Below are 17,030 nucleotides of genomic sequence, written 5' to 3'. Positions count from 1 at the left end.
TTTATGTACATATTTAACCTTTATTTTATCAGGAAGTCAAACTGAGACCAAGGTCTCTTTCGAAGACGAGCCTTGAATTACAGAAATTACAGAAAAGGCACCAGAAGACCAAATGTAAGAACATTTTGAAGATTCCACAAATAAGGTGCAAGAAATCTAAAAGATGATTTACCTAACTCATTAGAGACTAAAGGAATTTCCATGAGTTAGCCATCCCTGAGACCGGGTGTAATAAGGAGTAGCAGTAGCAATTTAGAGTCAGGGGAAGGATATGAGGTCCTAAACATTTTGGGATGACTTTCTTTATCTTATGAATAAAAAACAGTAGGCTTATAGAGTAGATAATGTTGAATATGGTATTATACAGTATATTGTATGTATTATTTCTAAGGCACAAGCAGGGTTGGTGTTCATCTTCATTGCTGGCCATGTGATCGATAGGGAAAATATTTTACATCAAATTTCAGCATACTCATTTTATCTTGGATGCTTGTGGGTTGGATGAAAGCTTAATTATTATTATTATTATTTTATTTTTTGTACCTTTATTTAACTACGTGAATAATTACAGAATATTGAGTGCTGGATCAAAGTTAAAAAAGAAAAGTAGAACTCCAAAGTCCAAAATGTTATTCCCTATTAGCTTTGCTCATTTCAGTCATGATTTTTGGAGTGCAGACAGATTTCTAATGGACCTTATTGGCAACCAAAACCATCCCCAGTTGGTCACACTTTAATAAGGAAAAAACTCATCCAAAAGCAAGCCAAAAACACTGCAATCATTTCCCCAGCCTTTTTTCACCACCAAACCTTCAGATACACTTCTTAAATATACAGTACCAGTCAAACATTTGGACACACCTACTCATTCAAGGATTTTTCTTTATTTTTACTATTTTCTACATTGTAGAATAATAGTGAAGACATCAAAGTTATGAAATAACACATATGGAATCATGTAGTAAGTAAAAACTGTTAAACAAATCTAAATATATTTTATATTTGAGATTGTTAAAAGTAGCCACCCTTTGCTTTGATGACAGCTTTGCACACTCTTGGCATTCTGTCAACCAGCTTCATGAGGTAGTCACCTGGAATGCATTTCAATTAACAGGTGTGTATTGTTGAAAGGTAATTTGTGCAACTTCTTTCCTTCTTAATATGTTTGAGCCAATCAGTTGTGTTGTGACAAGGTACAGCAGGGGTGGTATACAGAAGAACAAGTCCATATTATGGCAAGAACAGCTGAAATAAGCAAAGAGAAATGACAGTCCACATTACTTTGAGACATGAAGGTCAGTCAATCCAGAAAATGTCAAGAACATTTAAAGTTTCTTCAAGTGCAGTCACAACAAACATCAAGCGCTATGATGAAACTGGCTCTCATGAGGACCGCCACAGGAAAGGAAGACCCATAGTTACACCTGCTGCAGAGGATATGTTCATTAGAGTTAACTGCACCTCAGATTGCAGCCCAAATAAATGCTTCAGCGTTCAAGTAACAGACACATCTCAACAACAACTATTCAGAGGAGACTGCGTAAATTGTACTTTTTTATTTTATTTATTTAACCTTTATTTAACTAGGCAAGTGAATCAATCCTTAATGGTCAAATTGCTGCAAATAAACCACTAAAAAAGGACACCAATAAGAAGAAGAGACTTGCTTGGGCCAAAAAACATGAGCAATGGACATTTGACCAGTGGAAATATGTCATTTGGTCTGATGAGTTCAAATTTGAGATTTTTGGTTCTAACTGCCGTGTCTTGGTGAGACGCAGAGTAGGTGAACGGATGATCTCCACATGTGTGGTTCCCACCATAAAGCATGGAGGAGGTGTGATGGTGTGGGGGTGCTTTGCTTATTTATTTAGAATTCAAGGCACGCTTAACTAGCATGGTTACCACAGCATTCTGCAGCGATATGCCATCCCATCTGGTTTGCACTTAGTGGGACTATCATTTGTTTTTCAACAGGACAATGACCCAAAACACACATCCAGGCTGTGTAAGGGCTATTTGACCAATGAGAGTTATGGAGTGCTGCTTCAGATGACCTGGCCTCCACAATCACCCGACCTCAACCCAATTGAATTGGATTGGGATGAGTTAGTCCGCAGAGTGAAGGAAATGCAGCCAACAGGTGCTCAGCATATGTGGGAACTCCTTCATGACTGTTTGAAAAGCATTCCTCATTAAGTTAGTTGAGAGAATGCCAAGAGTGTGCAAAGCTTTCATCAAGGCAAAGGGTGGCTAATTTGAAGAGTTTCAAATCTAAAATATATTTTGATTTGTTTAACACTTTTTTGGTTACTGCATGATTCCATGTGTTCTTTCATAGTTTTGATGTCTTCACTATTATTCTACAATGTAGAAAATAATAAAATATAATAAAACCCTTGAATGACTGACTAGGTGTGTCCAAACTTTTGACTGGTACTGTATATATACTTAAATCAAATCAAATCAAATCAAATTGATTTATATAACCCTTCGTACATCAGCTGATATCTCAAAGTGCTGTACAGAAACCCAGCCTAAAACCCCAAACAGCAAGCAATGCAGGTGTAGAAGCACGGTGGCTAGGAAAAACTCCCTAGAAAGGCCAAAACCTAGGAAGAAACCTAGAGAGGAACCAGGCTATGTGGGGTGGCCAGTCCTCTTCTGGCTGTGCCGGGTGGAGATTATAACAGAACATGGCCAAGATGTTCAAATGTTCATAAATGACCAGCATGGTCGTATAACAATAAGGCAGAACAGTTGAAACTGGAGCAGCAGCACGGCCAGGTGGACTGGGGACAGCAAGGAGTCATCATGTCAGGTAGTCCTGGGGCATGGTCCTAGGGCTCAGGTCCTCCGAGAGAGAGAAAGAAAGAAGGAGAGAAATAGAGAACACACACTTAGATTCACACAGGACACCGAATAGGACAGGAGAAGTACTCCAGATATAACAAACTGACCCCAGCCCCCCGACACATAAACTACTGCAGCATAAATACTGGAGGCTGAGACAGGAGGGGTCAGGAGACACTGTGGCCCCATCCGAGGACACCCCCGGACAGGGCCAAACAGGAAGGATATAACCCCACCCACTTTGCCAAAGCACAGCCCCCACACCACTAGAGGGATATCTTCAACCACCAACCTACCATCCTGAGACAAGGCTGAGTATAGCCCACAAAGATCTCCGCCATGGCACAACCCAAGGGTAAAACACTGTGTGTTTTATCCTATTGTGGAAGTAGTGTTTTATTTACAGTATTTCCAAATTACTTATTCTTTAGATGCTTTTGCATAACCTCTATAACCTGCAATAACAAATATTTTACCTGTCAGTATTATATTTATATCTCACATAATGCCTATTTGATAGATTCTTGCATGAGAAATGTTTTATTTGAATCATACATTTGCTAGTTATGGCCCTGTACTGTGCAATAAATAGTTTCCCATAGGAGATTCTCTCTATGTGGATGTTTGATGGCAACACTCTAACTCTGTCTTATATATTGCATTCATAAAAGACAAGATCAGTTTTATATCTCCTCTTCTGATGGCTTTCCATTGAGTGTCTATCTGTCTTGCTGCTGGGGGTTGAAGACAGGCCTGATGAGATGGATGGCTCACAATGGCCTGGCACTCTTTTCTGGGGCTTTATAGTGCTTCAAGAAAATATAATATTACCTTCTTTTAGTCTGTGTCTTTTAGCCAAGGGAGCTGGGCTAAAGACACTGCTCACACAGCCCAACCACTTACAAGGCCTGTAAATGGTATCAGAGCAGGGGGATTGCTAAATGGCAAATCTGTTGTAGCTGCTCCAAGGATGATGATACGATCAAATATTATTTACAGCACAAGCACAAAGGCACATTCACCAGTGTCAACAAACTGTTTCTATGTGGCCACAAAGCTGCTTTGCCAGGGGCTGGGAGGGTCATCGATCCCCTTTCTACTGATGACCTTTCTTTAATCCTGCATGGGCTCTATAGAAAGAACTTTATGAACAGCCAGGACATGTCTGTGTTAGTCAGTGTGAAGAGATCATCTATTTTTAAAACAGTGGAACAGACACATTATTGGTATCATTAAGAATGGAAAGAAGTAGATGGTGCTCAACCAATGTGAGTCGTGGTGCAACCTAACATCATTGGAAAGGAAAAGGCACAACACTCGCTCACCGCAGAATGCTTTCTGACCGCTGTTTCCTTTCCAATGGTATTATGAAGAACCCGTCAGATCAGGCAAGACACAAAAACAACACAATCATGTCAGTTTTCGTGCCTTCATGACTTAGTGTCTCTTTAAAGAACATACATTTCTCACCAAATTAAGGGAAAGTAATCTTGGAACATGCTGTCATACTTTTCCCTACATTGACTACTGTGCAGGTGGTGTCCATTAGCCAAACTCTGCCTATACATCCAAATGTTGGCACAACAATTAGAGAGAAACTCTGCCCCACTCCTTTCTGTTGGGACTTCACTTCATTCTGGCTAAAACTGGGTACAACACAAGGTTAGAAAAAGGGAAACGGCATTAAGAATGGAAAGGGCAGTAGCACAATCCCCATTTATTTCATGTCCATTTTAATGTGCAGCTGCTGACTGGATGCCTGGATGGGACAACAAAGGCAAAATGTCCACTGTGATTAGTCGTGGGAGTAGAATCTCTAATGATCGGCCTCTTAATTAAAATCCTGAAATAATTAGGTGTGCATCGCATCATGTCTGAATTGCCATGTATTCATCACTGGAGTCAATGGTGTCTCTGTGATGAGGTGTTACTTTATAACAGCCTAAACTGTGATAGCTAAATCCTGCAATTCCTCTCATAGGACTGTTCTGATTAGTTTGATCAGTCATGGAAATGGCTGCACGCAGGCTACTCATCCTTAATCTGTAAAAGGCAGACAACTCACAGAGTATTACAAAATACTTTTGTCATTATCTCTAGTGCAATAACTTCAAATTGTGCATTTCTGAACTATATATATATTCTTGATGAAAACACATTCTTGCGTCTCTGGCTCTAACAACATGAAAGGAACACATTTTCAGCTGAGATGGAATAAGAAGAGCAGGGTGTTTTGTGTTAATGTGTTAGGTGCCAGTCATTCACCCATGTGCATGCCCCAAAGCTCAGAGCTGGCATGTCCATCTGCTGGCATGATTACACATGACCCATGCTTTCTCTTTGGGGTAACTACAATTAACCCAGACAAACCCCAACACCAAACACCAAGCCAGGACTAAAATGTAACTAACAACTCTCTAAAGCCTACACTGTAGCTTCGTCAGAAGAAAAGTTTTAAGTAAAATAAGAAATAACAGGGTATTGTTTGGACACAACTGTGACATGAGGCTGATATTATTCATTCTACCAAGATCAAAGCGAATGCAGAGGCAAACATATGCCGCTCCGCACATAGCTGGAGATGTAGACCTGCATTCACTGAATAATGCCAATCCTGCTGTAATATTGATTGTTAGCCTGAGGTGGTCGCTCAGCGGATAGAGATAATAAGCTGCTCAGCAAAGAGGACTGGAGGGAACAAGGTTAATGTACTGTATGTAGAAATGTTCATGCACTCATAATGATGTCGCTTTTATTGATTGGTGCTCCCTGCCATCCCTTCTGATTCTTTACTAATTTGTTATAATTTTGTCATCGTACGTTAGCATGTGTTTCAGGGATAAATGCATCTCTTGGTCATTGAAGATGCGACTCATGCAATTTCTATACAGTAGTAGTTAGCCAGGAATTGACTGTAGGGAATATCCATCTCTATGAAATCTGGATTTTAGATGGAAAACCAGGCTTGCAGTAAGCTTGGGAGTAACCAAGTGTGGACGGAAAACACGGCGTGGCTGGCTGTGTGTCTGCTCTGTGTTAGGCATTCAGAACACCCTTACAGCTCTCTGTCACAGTGGAGACATTGACACCAAGGTTTGGTCAAGGAGCTCAATATAACCAGTGCTGCCTACCAGTGTCTGCCTGCTTGGCCATTTGATACATATACCAGGGCATCAGCCCAGGCCACAACACTGTTTTACTCACCCACACATTGAGACGTATATCTCACCTCGTCTCCCACACCTTCCTTCCTCCCTTCCTTCCTTCCTTCCTTCCTTCCTTCCTTCCTTCCTTCCTTCCTTCCTTCCTTCCTTCCTTCCTTCCTTCCTTCCTTCCTTCCTTCCTTCCTTCCTTCCTTCCTTCCTTCCTTCCTTCCTTCCTTCCTTCCTTCCTTCCTTCCTTCCTTCCTTCCTTTCTCCTTCTACCACTTCTGTGACTGGTTGTGGTTGTTGAAACAGCTCTCATGCCTGACTGAGCATCACTTTCCCCCAGCAGTACTGCAGACCGGCATCCACGCATGTCATTTAGAATGGGGATCATTGACAACTCTTTCCACCCCCAGTTTGCTTTCAGAGCCAGTGACAGATTGACAGCATGTTGTCACTGTATCAGAATCAACAAAACAATTCATATAAGGATGTATAACCAGAACATAGCATGTCTTCAGACATCTTGTTCTTTGTTTGGCCTATTGCCACATCATCTATATGGATCGAAAGAGATAAGTATTTTACCATGCTTTGGAGTTGGCAATTTTGTCCACATTTGAAAATAATGATGTGCAATTTGAGCTTGACGCACAGGGAGATGTCAGAGCTGTTCTGCCTTTGTTCATTGTCATAGATAGTTACATTTTTGTACATCATTCATGTATAGTATTTTCTGAAGAAGTCTTTATTTTGGGCTTTTTTTTTAAAACTGCATAACTTCTCAAAAGTGAAGAAGATAACTGTAAATGTCCCAGTTGCTTATCTGATGGGCTGAGCATGAATTCTACGTGAAACTCAGTTTGATTAATAAATAGATTATGGGGACAGGTGGACTTAAATCTATAATTACCATATTATTAAGCAATGGCCTCTCATAGGGGGATCAGATTAACAGTGCAGGGAAGCCAATTCAATCCCTGGCTCCAAGAATGTTTGAGATGTCACCGGAAAGGTAATGAGACCAAGCAGAGAGAAGCCTGCTGTCTCCCTCATGGTTCTGTAATCTAGGAGGAGGAAGGTAGGGGTTTACATCCCTGGCCCCTATTCTATTCATATTCACTGCCTTTAATTATCCACTGCTCTTCATTTGGGCTTAATCCTCACCCTTGGCTATGCCAGATCATTGATATATTCACTGCACCATGTGGGGAGATCACCTAAATTCAATTTAGTTGTATGCATGTGGATAGAATAATCTCAGCCTTTCAAATAATTACCCCCCCCCCCAAAAAAAAACAAAAAAAACATAATTGGATATGTTAGAGAAATGTTATTGGATTTCTCCAACATGGTCCACATCTGTAAACTGAGATTGATTTCTCCAATATGGTCCACATCTGTAAACTGAGATTGATTTCTCCAATATGGTCCACATTTGTAAACTGAGATTGATTTCTCCAATATGGTCCACATCTGTAAACTGAGATTGATTTCTCCAATATGGTCCACATCTGTAAACTGAGATTGATTTCTCCAACTGCATATACAGATTAGAAAGCTAAGTGATTGCAGGTCAGTAAATATTTGATGTCATCTTCATTTGATTTTGCAATATTCCTTTGTTGCAGTGTTCAGCTCCTCCATGGTCTTTCTCTGTTGGTGTTGATGAAAATCTAGCCAGGGAGACTGTATAAATCCTGTACTGGGATTTCACCAAATATGGCCTAACTCGTTAACAAATGTATACAGATAACATTAACATTTAGCCAGCTTGCCTAGAGAATACCGTACAGTGTATTTAATGGGCAATCTTTTATATCTGGCATAGCTATTGCCACTTACTGAACACTCACATACTATAGGGACCTTGTTAAATTGGGCATCACCAACTTTACCTTTAACTGATGAAAAACCCTTGTGTCTCATTTATCCTGGTAAGTGTATGTGGCAGGCTGATCAATTCCCAGTCCACCTTGAAAATGGGAGCTATTTGTATTCAGGCCACACCTCCCTACGCATAAATCCATGTACAATACTGTACAAAAGAGGTAAAAAATTATTTATGTATGCATTTCTCTGTTGTCACATATTGTATCCAATGTCCCTCCGTACCTGTCGCATGCTAAGTTAGCCATTTTAAAGCAGATACTAATGTATAATACATAACCATGATTAAGTTATATGTGACTTGCCATTCTCAACTCAGCATATAGGCTACTGGACTCCCATGTGTGTTCCTAGCTGCATGCCACCTTGACCTTTCCAAAGGTTAATTTGATGTTTTATTCAGGTTAGTAGAAGATATGCAAATGGCTATTCTCACAGGCCATAATCAGTCAGTGCTGTGGCCAAACCCCCCTTGGGCTATCTTTATATCATGCTATCCTCGGTTTATTAAGTACATATTTCCAAAGGTATGTTGTGATGGTACTGAGTAATACAAAAAGGCCATCTGCCAACCAGAGGAGGCTCATAATAATGTCTGGAACAGAGCAAGTGGAATGGCTTCAAACACATAGAAACAATGTGTTTGATACCATTCCACTTATTCCACTCCAGCCATTACCATGAGCCTGTCCTCCCCAATTAAGGTGCCACCAACCTCCTGTGCTGCCCCCCCACGCACACACACACACACACACACACACACACACACACACACACACACACACACACACACACACACACACACACACACACACACACACACACACACACACACACACACTTCATAAAGGTGTTTTATTCATGTTGTAAGTACTGTAGGAAGCCTTTGATCACCATTCTTCAAAGCGACTTAATGCACACGTGGAAAAATGAACCCAGGGTACTCTGTCCTTGGACAGAACAGAACACACAATACTGCACAAAACCAAGTTAGTCCATGTATTGCAGGCAAATACCTCATCATTTAAAGACAACAGAAAAAGTCTCTGTGAGTGACGCTCCCCCCCATCCAGACCTGCGTGTTACGTAGTGTATAGCGATGGCTGCGATGTTCATTTGGCATGCACACTCCGCTTTTCACAAGCGATCTCTGACCCCATCTTGTAAATCAGAAAGGTTATCTCTCTTTTGTCAACTGGTGAATCAATAAGTATACAAGCACACAGCTAGCTAAGATTATGTTAATGAAATGTCCTCCAGGTCCAGGTGTTTTATCTCTCTTTCCATATGTTGGATCTAGTGTGCTGCGCTGTACTACCCACTAGGCCCTCAGAGACCCAGGCAGGAGGAAGCAGGGAGCAGGAAGCAGGCAGCAGGCAGCAGGAAGCAGGGTGCACATCATGTGGAACTAAAGGGATTAGACATGCTAACTGCCACTTCATAGTCTTCTCTGGTCCATGGACAAATGTAACAAATGTGATAATAATGTCAGGAAAGATGTCAAAAGTGGAAAGTAGTTTTCCCATGTGGATGAAAGGCAGAAAGAATACAATGGGCACGTTCAATATTTTATTCAGATATGAGCATTGTGAGGACTATTCATTTGAACCATTCTCCTTATCTTAATGAATGAGAAATGTCTGGACAAATGTATCTTAAGGGGTAAAATAGAGGAAACGATATGATGTCGTATAAAGGCTTGTTTGAAGCAGTAGAGCTAACAGTGATACCCAGTCTGTCTCATCAGAACCCCACACCTCATCACAGGAGCTGCCTGGGTGTGAGGATCTGGAAAGCCGGGGTGTGAGGGGGGTCGTGGGTGGGAGTGTGTTAGGCATGTTTAAGGGGATAATTATGATTAATAATTCAAATCATTAATAATGTTTTGAGCATCACAGGGTATGAACATCACGCCCCTCCTGTTCTCCAACCCTCATTAATCCTTTGTTAAAATAATGTGAGTCTTACTGTACAGTATGTGCTCATGCTCAAGCACTGTGATATTCTATTTTCAATATTGAAATTCACGGTCACCCACCAAAGCACATGAATTTAAAAGTGTATTTGCTCTGGGTGGTTCTACAAAGAAGACCTTTAGCTCTTCCCTGCTATCATTTTCAAATTTGTCATCCGTGTCGTTCACATTAATGTGACAATATTGATTTAGCCAGGGATGGTGCAGGGCCTGTGTTTGTTGAGGGAAGGGCTAAGTCCAAATCATATCCACCCGCTTCCAGCCCCAGCCTACGGTTAGCCAAATCAAATCAAATTATTCGTCACATACACATGGTTAGCAGATGTTAATGGGAGTGTAGCGAAATGCTTGTGCTTCTAGTTCCGACAATGCAGTAATAACCAAAGAGTAATCTAACCTAACAATTCCAAAACTACTACCTTATACACACATGTGTAAAGAGATAAGAATATGTACATAAAGATATATGAATGAGTGATGGTACAGAATGGCATAGGTGAGATGCAGTAGATGGTATAGAGTACAGTATATACATATGAGATGAGTAATGTAGGGTATATAAACATAAAGTGGCATAGTTTAAAGTGGCTAGTGATACACGTATTACATAAAGATGGCAAGATGCAGTAGATGATATAGAGTACAGTATATACATATACATATGAGATGAGTAATGTAGGGTATGTAAACATTATATTAAGTGGCATTGTTTAAAGTGGCTAGTGATACATTTTTACATAAATTTCCATCAATTTCCATTATTAAAGTGGCTGGAGTTGAGTCAGTATGTTGGCAGCAGCCACTCAATGTTAGTGGTGGCTGTTTAACAGTCTGATAGCCTTGAGATAGAAGCTGTTTTTCAGTCTCTCAGTCCCTGCTTTGATGCACCTGTACTGACCTCGCCTTCTGGATGATAGCGGGGTGAACAGGCAGTGGCTCGGGTGGTTGTTGTCCTTGATGATCTTTATGGCCTTCCTGTGACATCGGGTGGTGTAGGTGTCCTGGAGGGTAGGTAGTTTGCCCCGGTGAGCATTGTGCAAACCTCACTACCCCCTGGAGAGCCTTACGGTTGTGGGCGGAGCAGTTGACGTACCAGGCGGTGATACGGCCTGACAGGATGCTCTCGATTGTGCATGTGTAGAAGTTTGTGAGTGCTTTTGGTGACAAGCCAAATTTCTTCAGCCTCCTGAGGTTGAAGAGGCGCTGCTGCGCCTTCTTCACAACGCTGTCTGTGTGGGTGGACCAATTCAGTTTGTCCGTGATGTGTATGCCGAGGAACTTACCCTCTCCACTACTGTCCCATCGATTTGGATAGGGTGGTGCTCCCTCTGCTGTTTCCTGAAGTCCACAATCATCTCCTTTGTTTTGTTGACGTTGAGTGTGAGGTTATTTTCCTGACACCACAGTCCGAGGGCCCTCACCTCCTCCCTGTAGGCCGTCTCGTCGTTGTTGGTAATCAAGCCTACCACTGTAGTGTTGTCCTCAAACTTGATGATTGAGTTGGAAGGCGTGCATGGCCACACAGTCGTGGGTGAACAGGGAGTACAGGAGAGGGCTCAGAACGCACCCTTGTGGGGCCCCAGTGTTGAGGATCAGCGGGGTGGAGATGTTGTTACCTACCCTCACCACCTGGGGGCGGCCCGTCAGGAAGTCCAGTACCCAGTTGCACAGGGCGGGATCAAGACCCAGGGTCTCGAGTTTGATGATGAGTTTGGAGGGTACTATGGTGTTAAATGCTGAGTTGTAGTCGATGAACAGCATTCTCACATAGGTATTCCTCTTGTCCAGATGGGTTAGGGCAGTGTGCAGTGTGGTTGCAATTGCGTTGTCTGTGGACCTATTGGGGCGGTAAACAAATTGGAGTGGGTCTAGGGTGTCAGGTAGGGTGGAGGTGATATGGTCCTTGACTATTCTCTCAAAGCACTTCATGATGATGGAAGTGAGTGCTACAGGGCGGTAGTCGTTTAGCTCAGTTACCTTAGCTTTCTTGGGAACAGGAACAATGGTGGCCCTCTTCAAGCATGTGGGAACAGCAGACTGGGATAAGGATTGATTGAATATGTCCACAAACACACCAGCCAGCTGGTCTGTGCATGCTCTGAGGACGCTGCTGGGGATGCCGTCTGGGCCTGCAGCCTTGCGAGGGTTAACACGTTTAAATGTTTTAGTCACGCCGGCTGCAGCGAAGGAGAGACCGCAGGTTTTGGTAGTGGCCCGTGTCAGTGGCACTGTATTGTACTCAAAGCAAGCAAAAAAGTTATTTAGTCTGTCTGGGAGCAAGACATCCTGGCCTGGAAATGAGATGGAGGGTCTCCAGTTCCTTCCCAGGCACGGTGTGATGACTGTTTGGGGCTGGTCTGGAGGATAAGACTGTCCTTCACCTACTTCTGCCTGTCCTGACAGTAAATGACCACAGATGCATAGTGTTGTTTCTCAACATACATTTATCTCTCTCTCTCTCTCTCTCTCTCTCTCTCTCTCTCTCTCTCTCTCTCTCTCTCTCTCTCTCTCTCTCTCTCTCTCTCTCTCTCTCTCTCTCTCTCTCTCTCTCTCTCTCTCTCTCTCTCTCTCTCCCTCCCTCCCTCTCCACAGGAGGCTGGAAGAAGTGGTGTTTGATTGTGGCTGTGATATCCGCTGGATTCAGCTGTGGCAGCAGCGAGGGGAGGCTGGCCTGAATACCCAGCAACTCTTCTGCAACAACGGAGCCTCCAAGATCCCTCTGCAGGCTATGAATATCTCACTCTGTGGTACGAACCACTGGCGCCACGTTCCCTGCTTCACACTCCTCAATCATCCCATGGTAGAATAATAGGGAGCACTTTACTTGGAATGGCTGTCATAGAGCCTAGACTATTCACATCGAATTCTAAGAATGACCTAAACGCCTGTCATAACTCATCTCATGACAGCCGGCCAAAAAGAGTCATGACAACTCACTGTTCTGAAACTCTGCTTGTTCCTTCCTTTCCCTTTCCCAAATAGAATTCACAATAGCTCAAAGTGTCTCAGTGAGAATTTCAAGTGTGCTGTGTCTAGGTTCTATTGTATTCCCTCTCTGTCTCTCTCTCTCTCTCTCTCTCTCTCTCTCTCTCTCTCTCTCTCTCTCTCTCTCTCTTTCCCTCCCTCTCTCCCCCTTTCTCTCTCTGTCTCTCAGACCTGCCGGACATCAGTGTGACGCACTTTAACCTCACGGTTCTTGAAGGGGACAGAGTCACCATCACCTGTAATGGATCTGGATCCCCACTACCTGAGGTGGACTGGACCGTCATTGACCTCCACTCCATCAACACTCACCAGGTGTGATAGGGGACAAACCAGGGGACACACAATGCACTCTGTGATTCTATTGATCATTGGGTTGTACACTATGTATACTAAAGTATGTGGACACCCCTTATCAGTGGATTTGGCTATTTCAGCCACACCCATTGCTGACAGGTGTCGAAAATCGAGCACACAGCAATGCAGTCTCCATTGGCAGTAGACTGGCCTTACTTACTTGCCTTTACTGAAGAGCTCAGTGACTTTCAACGTGGCACCGTCATAGGAGGCCACCTTTCCAACAAGTCAGTTCGTCAAATGTACGCCCTGCTAGAGAGCTGCTGTCAACTGTAAGCGCTGTTATTGTGAAGTGGAAACGTCTAAGAGTGACAACGGCTCAGCCACGAAGTAGTAGGCCACACAAGCTCACAGAATGGGACAACTAAATGTTGAAACGTGTAGCCCGTAAAAATGTCCTGCCCTCGGTTGCAACACTCACTATCGAGTTCCAAACTGCCTCTGTAAGCAACGTCAGCACAATTACTTTTTGGCGTGAGCTTTATGAAATGGATTTTCATGGCCGAGCAGATGCACAAAAGCCTAAGATCACCTGCAATGCCAAGCGTTGGCTGCCGTTGTGTGAAGCGCGCCGCCAAAGGACTCTGGAGCAGTGGAAACGCGTTATCTGTAGTGATGAATCACACTTCACCATTTGGCAGTCCGACGGACAAATTCGTTTTTTGGCGGATACCAGGACAATGTTACCTGACAAAATGCATAGTGCCAAATGTAAAGTTTGGTGGAGGAATAATGGTCTGGAGCTGTTTTTCATGGTTCTGGCTCCCAGCGAATGGAAATCTTAATGCTACAGCATACAATGACATTCTAGACGAGTATGTGCTTCCAACTTTGTGGCAACAGTTTTGGGAAGGCCCATTCCTGTTTCAGTATGACAATGCCCAAAGCGAGGTCCATACATGACAGTGCACAAAGCGAGGTCCATACAGAAATGGTTTGTCGAAATTAGTGTGGAAGAACTTGACTGGTCTGCACAAAGACCTGGCATCAACCTCATTGAACACCTTTGAGATAAATTGGAACGGAGACTGCAAGCCAGGCTTAATCTCCCAGCATCAGTACACGACCTCAATAATGCTCTTGTGGCTGAATGGAAGCAAGTCCCAGTAGTAATGTTCCAACATCTAGTGGAAAGCCTTCCCAGAAGAGTGGAGGCTGTTATAATAGCAAAGGGGGGACGAAGCCATATTAATACCAATGATTTTGGAATGAGATGTTCGACAAGCAGGTCTCCACATACTTTTGGTCATGTAATGTACCATTGTGATTTGTGTATATCTAGCTGCATGAAACTACCTGGCTTGTGACCTTAGTGTTTGTGTTAGCTACAGAACAACTTCAGGGTCAGTGCCATTTAGATTCCAGTTAGTTATGAAATTCAGTTGTTGTGCAATAGAGAATGTCCATGTACAATTGTGTGTTTCTGATTTCACAGCTTTCTGAAACCCTGGAAATGTTTAACATGCAGAATATTACATCTAAAATCCTTAATGGAGTTTGTCTGCCGCTATGCTATGAGGTTGTCAAGCACCTTTATCTTTATCCTACTGTATCACTCACTCCTCTCTCTTTCTCTCCTGCTCTGTTCCAGTCCACTGTGTACTGGCCCAATGTCCACTCCATCAATCTGACCCTGTTCAACGTGAGTCGTGATGACAACTTCTACATGCTGACCTGTATAGCAGAGAACAAAGTGGGGATGGCCAACACCTCAATTCAGCTCACTGTCCATTGTACGTAGTGATAACCAATTCCACTTCAAAGTTTGTATTTATCAAATTGCACATCGCAAACACTGTGTTTGCTGTTTGATGGAGCCAACATTCAGCTCACTCTCCAATGCATGTACAGAATGCAAATATTCAGATCACAGTCAGCCCATGAATGCTGCAGATGTTGTCAAGCACCTTTTTACACCACTATTTAGCTTTTATATGCAGACAACGTTTAATTACATTTTATTCCTCAAATTGTGCTATGAATTCTTTATGTGCATCTAAGTTACATGTACAGTGGATTCGGAAAGTATTCAGACCCCTTGAATTCTTTCACATTTTGTTACGTTACAGCCGTATTCTAAGATTGATAAAGATACAAAAATAAAAAAAACGGAATCAATTTACACACAATACCCCATCATGACAAAGCAAAACCAGGTTTTTAGAATTGTTTTGCAAATGTATAAAAAACAACAACAGATATCACATTTACATAAGTCTTCAAACCCTTTTAGTCAGTACATTGTTGAAGCACCGATTACAGCCTTGAGTCTTCTTGGGTATGATGCTACAAGCTTGGCACACCTGTATTTGGGGAGTTTCTCCCATTCTTCTCTGCAGATCCTCTCAAGCTCTGTCAGGTTGGATGGGGAGCGTCTATGCACAGCGATTTTCAGGTCTCTCCAGAGATGTTCGATCGGCTTCAAGTCGGGGATCTGTCTGGGCCACTCAAGGACATTAAGAGGCTTGTCCCAAAGTCACTCCTGCATTGTCTTGGCTGTGTGCTTAAGGTCATTGTCCTGTTGGAAGGTGAACCTTTGCCCCAGTCTGTGGTCCAGAGTGCTCTGGAGCAGGTTTTCATTAAGGATCTCTCTGTACTTGGCTCCGTTCATCTTCCCCTCAATCCTGACTAGTCTCCCAGTCCCTGTCGCTGAAACACATCCCCACAGCATGATGCTGCCACCACCATGCTTCACCGTAGGGATGGTGCCAGGTTTCCTCCAGATGTGACGCTTAGCATTCAGGCCAAGAGTTAAATTTTGGTTTCATCAGACCAGAGAATCTTGTTTCTCATGGCCTGAGTGTCCTTTGGGTGCTTTTTGGCAAACTCCAAGTGGGCTGTCATGTGCCTTTTACTGAGGAGTCACTTCCGTTTGGCCAGTATACCATAAAGGCCTGATTGGTGGAGCACTGCAGAGATGGTTGTTCTTTTGGAAGGTTCTCCCATCTCCACAGAACTCTGGAGCTCTATCTGTGTGACCATCGGGTTCTTGGTCACCTCCCTGACCAAGGCCCTTCTCCGCAGATTGCTCAGTTTGGTCGGGCAGCCAGCTCTAGGAAGAGTAATGGTGGTTCCAAACTTCTTCCATTTAAGATTGATGGAGGCCACTGTGTTCTTGGGAACCTTCAATGCTGCAGAAATTTTTTGGTACACTTCTCCAGATATGTGCCTCGACACAATCCTGTCTCGGAGCTCTAAGGACAATTTCTTCGACCTCATGACTTAGTGTATGTCAGAGCAAAAACCGTCAACTGTGGGACCTTATATAGACAGGTGTATGCCTTTCCAAATCATGTCCAATCAATTGAATTTACCACAGGTGGACTCCAATTAAGTTGTAGAAACATCTCAAGGATGATCAATGGAAACAGGATGCACCTGAGCTCAATTTCAATTCTCATAGCAAAGGGTCTGAATACTTATGTAAATAATATATTTCTGTTTTTATTTTCAATACATTTGCAAACATTTCTAAAAATGGGTTTTTGCTTTCTCACATTCTCCTGTAAAGTAGACTAGTGGTATTTTACAGTGTATGTGTAAAATTATTAAAAAGATAGAATTCAAGCTAGAATTCTTAATTGAAACAAAAAAAGAAGTCACCTCGCTTGTATTTTGTTAAAAAGATGAGGGATGGGCCTGGAGAAGTGTAACCACTCTCAAATTAATTGGCAGAGCTATGGTTGCAAGGACTGACCATCTATGATATCAACATTATAGATTTAACCATGTTTTGTGGCTATTCAGTGTTTTTATTTTATTTACATGTGCATTGTTTACAAACATTGTTATAAAAAAACATGTATTTTGGGTTCTGATGGGGTATG

At 42.7% G+C, this 17,030-nt stretch overlaps 1 protein-coding gene across 6 annotated transcripts in view; it reads left to right on the top strand.

Moving 5' to 3' along the window:
* Positions 1-17,030, top strand: part of LOC109889245 (NT-3 growth factor receptor-like) — a 292,647-nt gene that overhangs the window by 150,149 nt on the left and 125,468 nt on the right. For all 6 annotated transcript variants that reach the window (XM_020480545.2, XM_031822673.1, XM_031822672.1 and 3 more), the window contains exons 5-7: positions 12,457-12,611; positions 13,019-13,161; positions 14,795-14,936. In XM_020480545.2, coding sequence (XP_020336134.1) covers positions 12,457-12,611; positions 13,019-13,161; positions 14,795-14,936 — 440 coding nt within the window. The remainder of the gene's footprint in view (positions 1-12,456; positions 12,612-13,018; positions 13,162-14,794; positions 14,937-17,030) is intronic.

This window comes from Oncorhynchus kisutch, linkage group LG4 (assembly GCF_002021735.2).
Source record: "Oncorhynchus kisutch isolate 150728-3 linkage group LG4, Okis_V2, whole genome shotgun sequence".
NCBI classification, from domain to species: Eukaryota; Metazoa; Chordata; class Actinopteri; order Salmoniformes; family Salmonidae; genus Oncorhynchus; species Oncorhynchus kisutch.
This window is presented reverse-complemented; position numbering and strand designations above follow the sequence as displayed.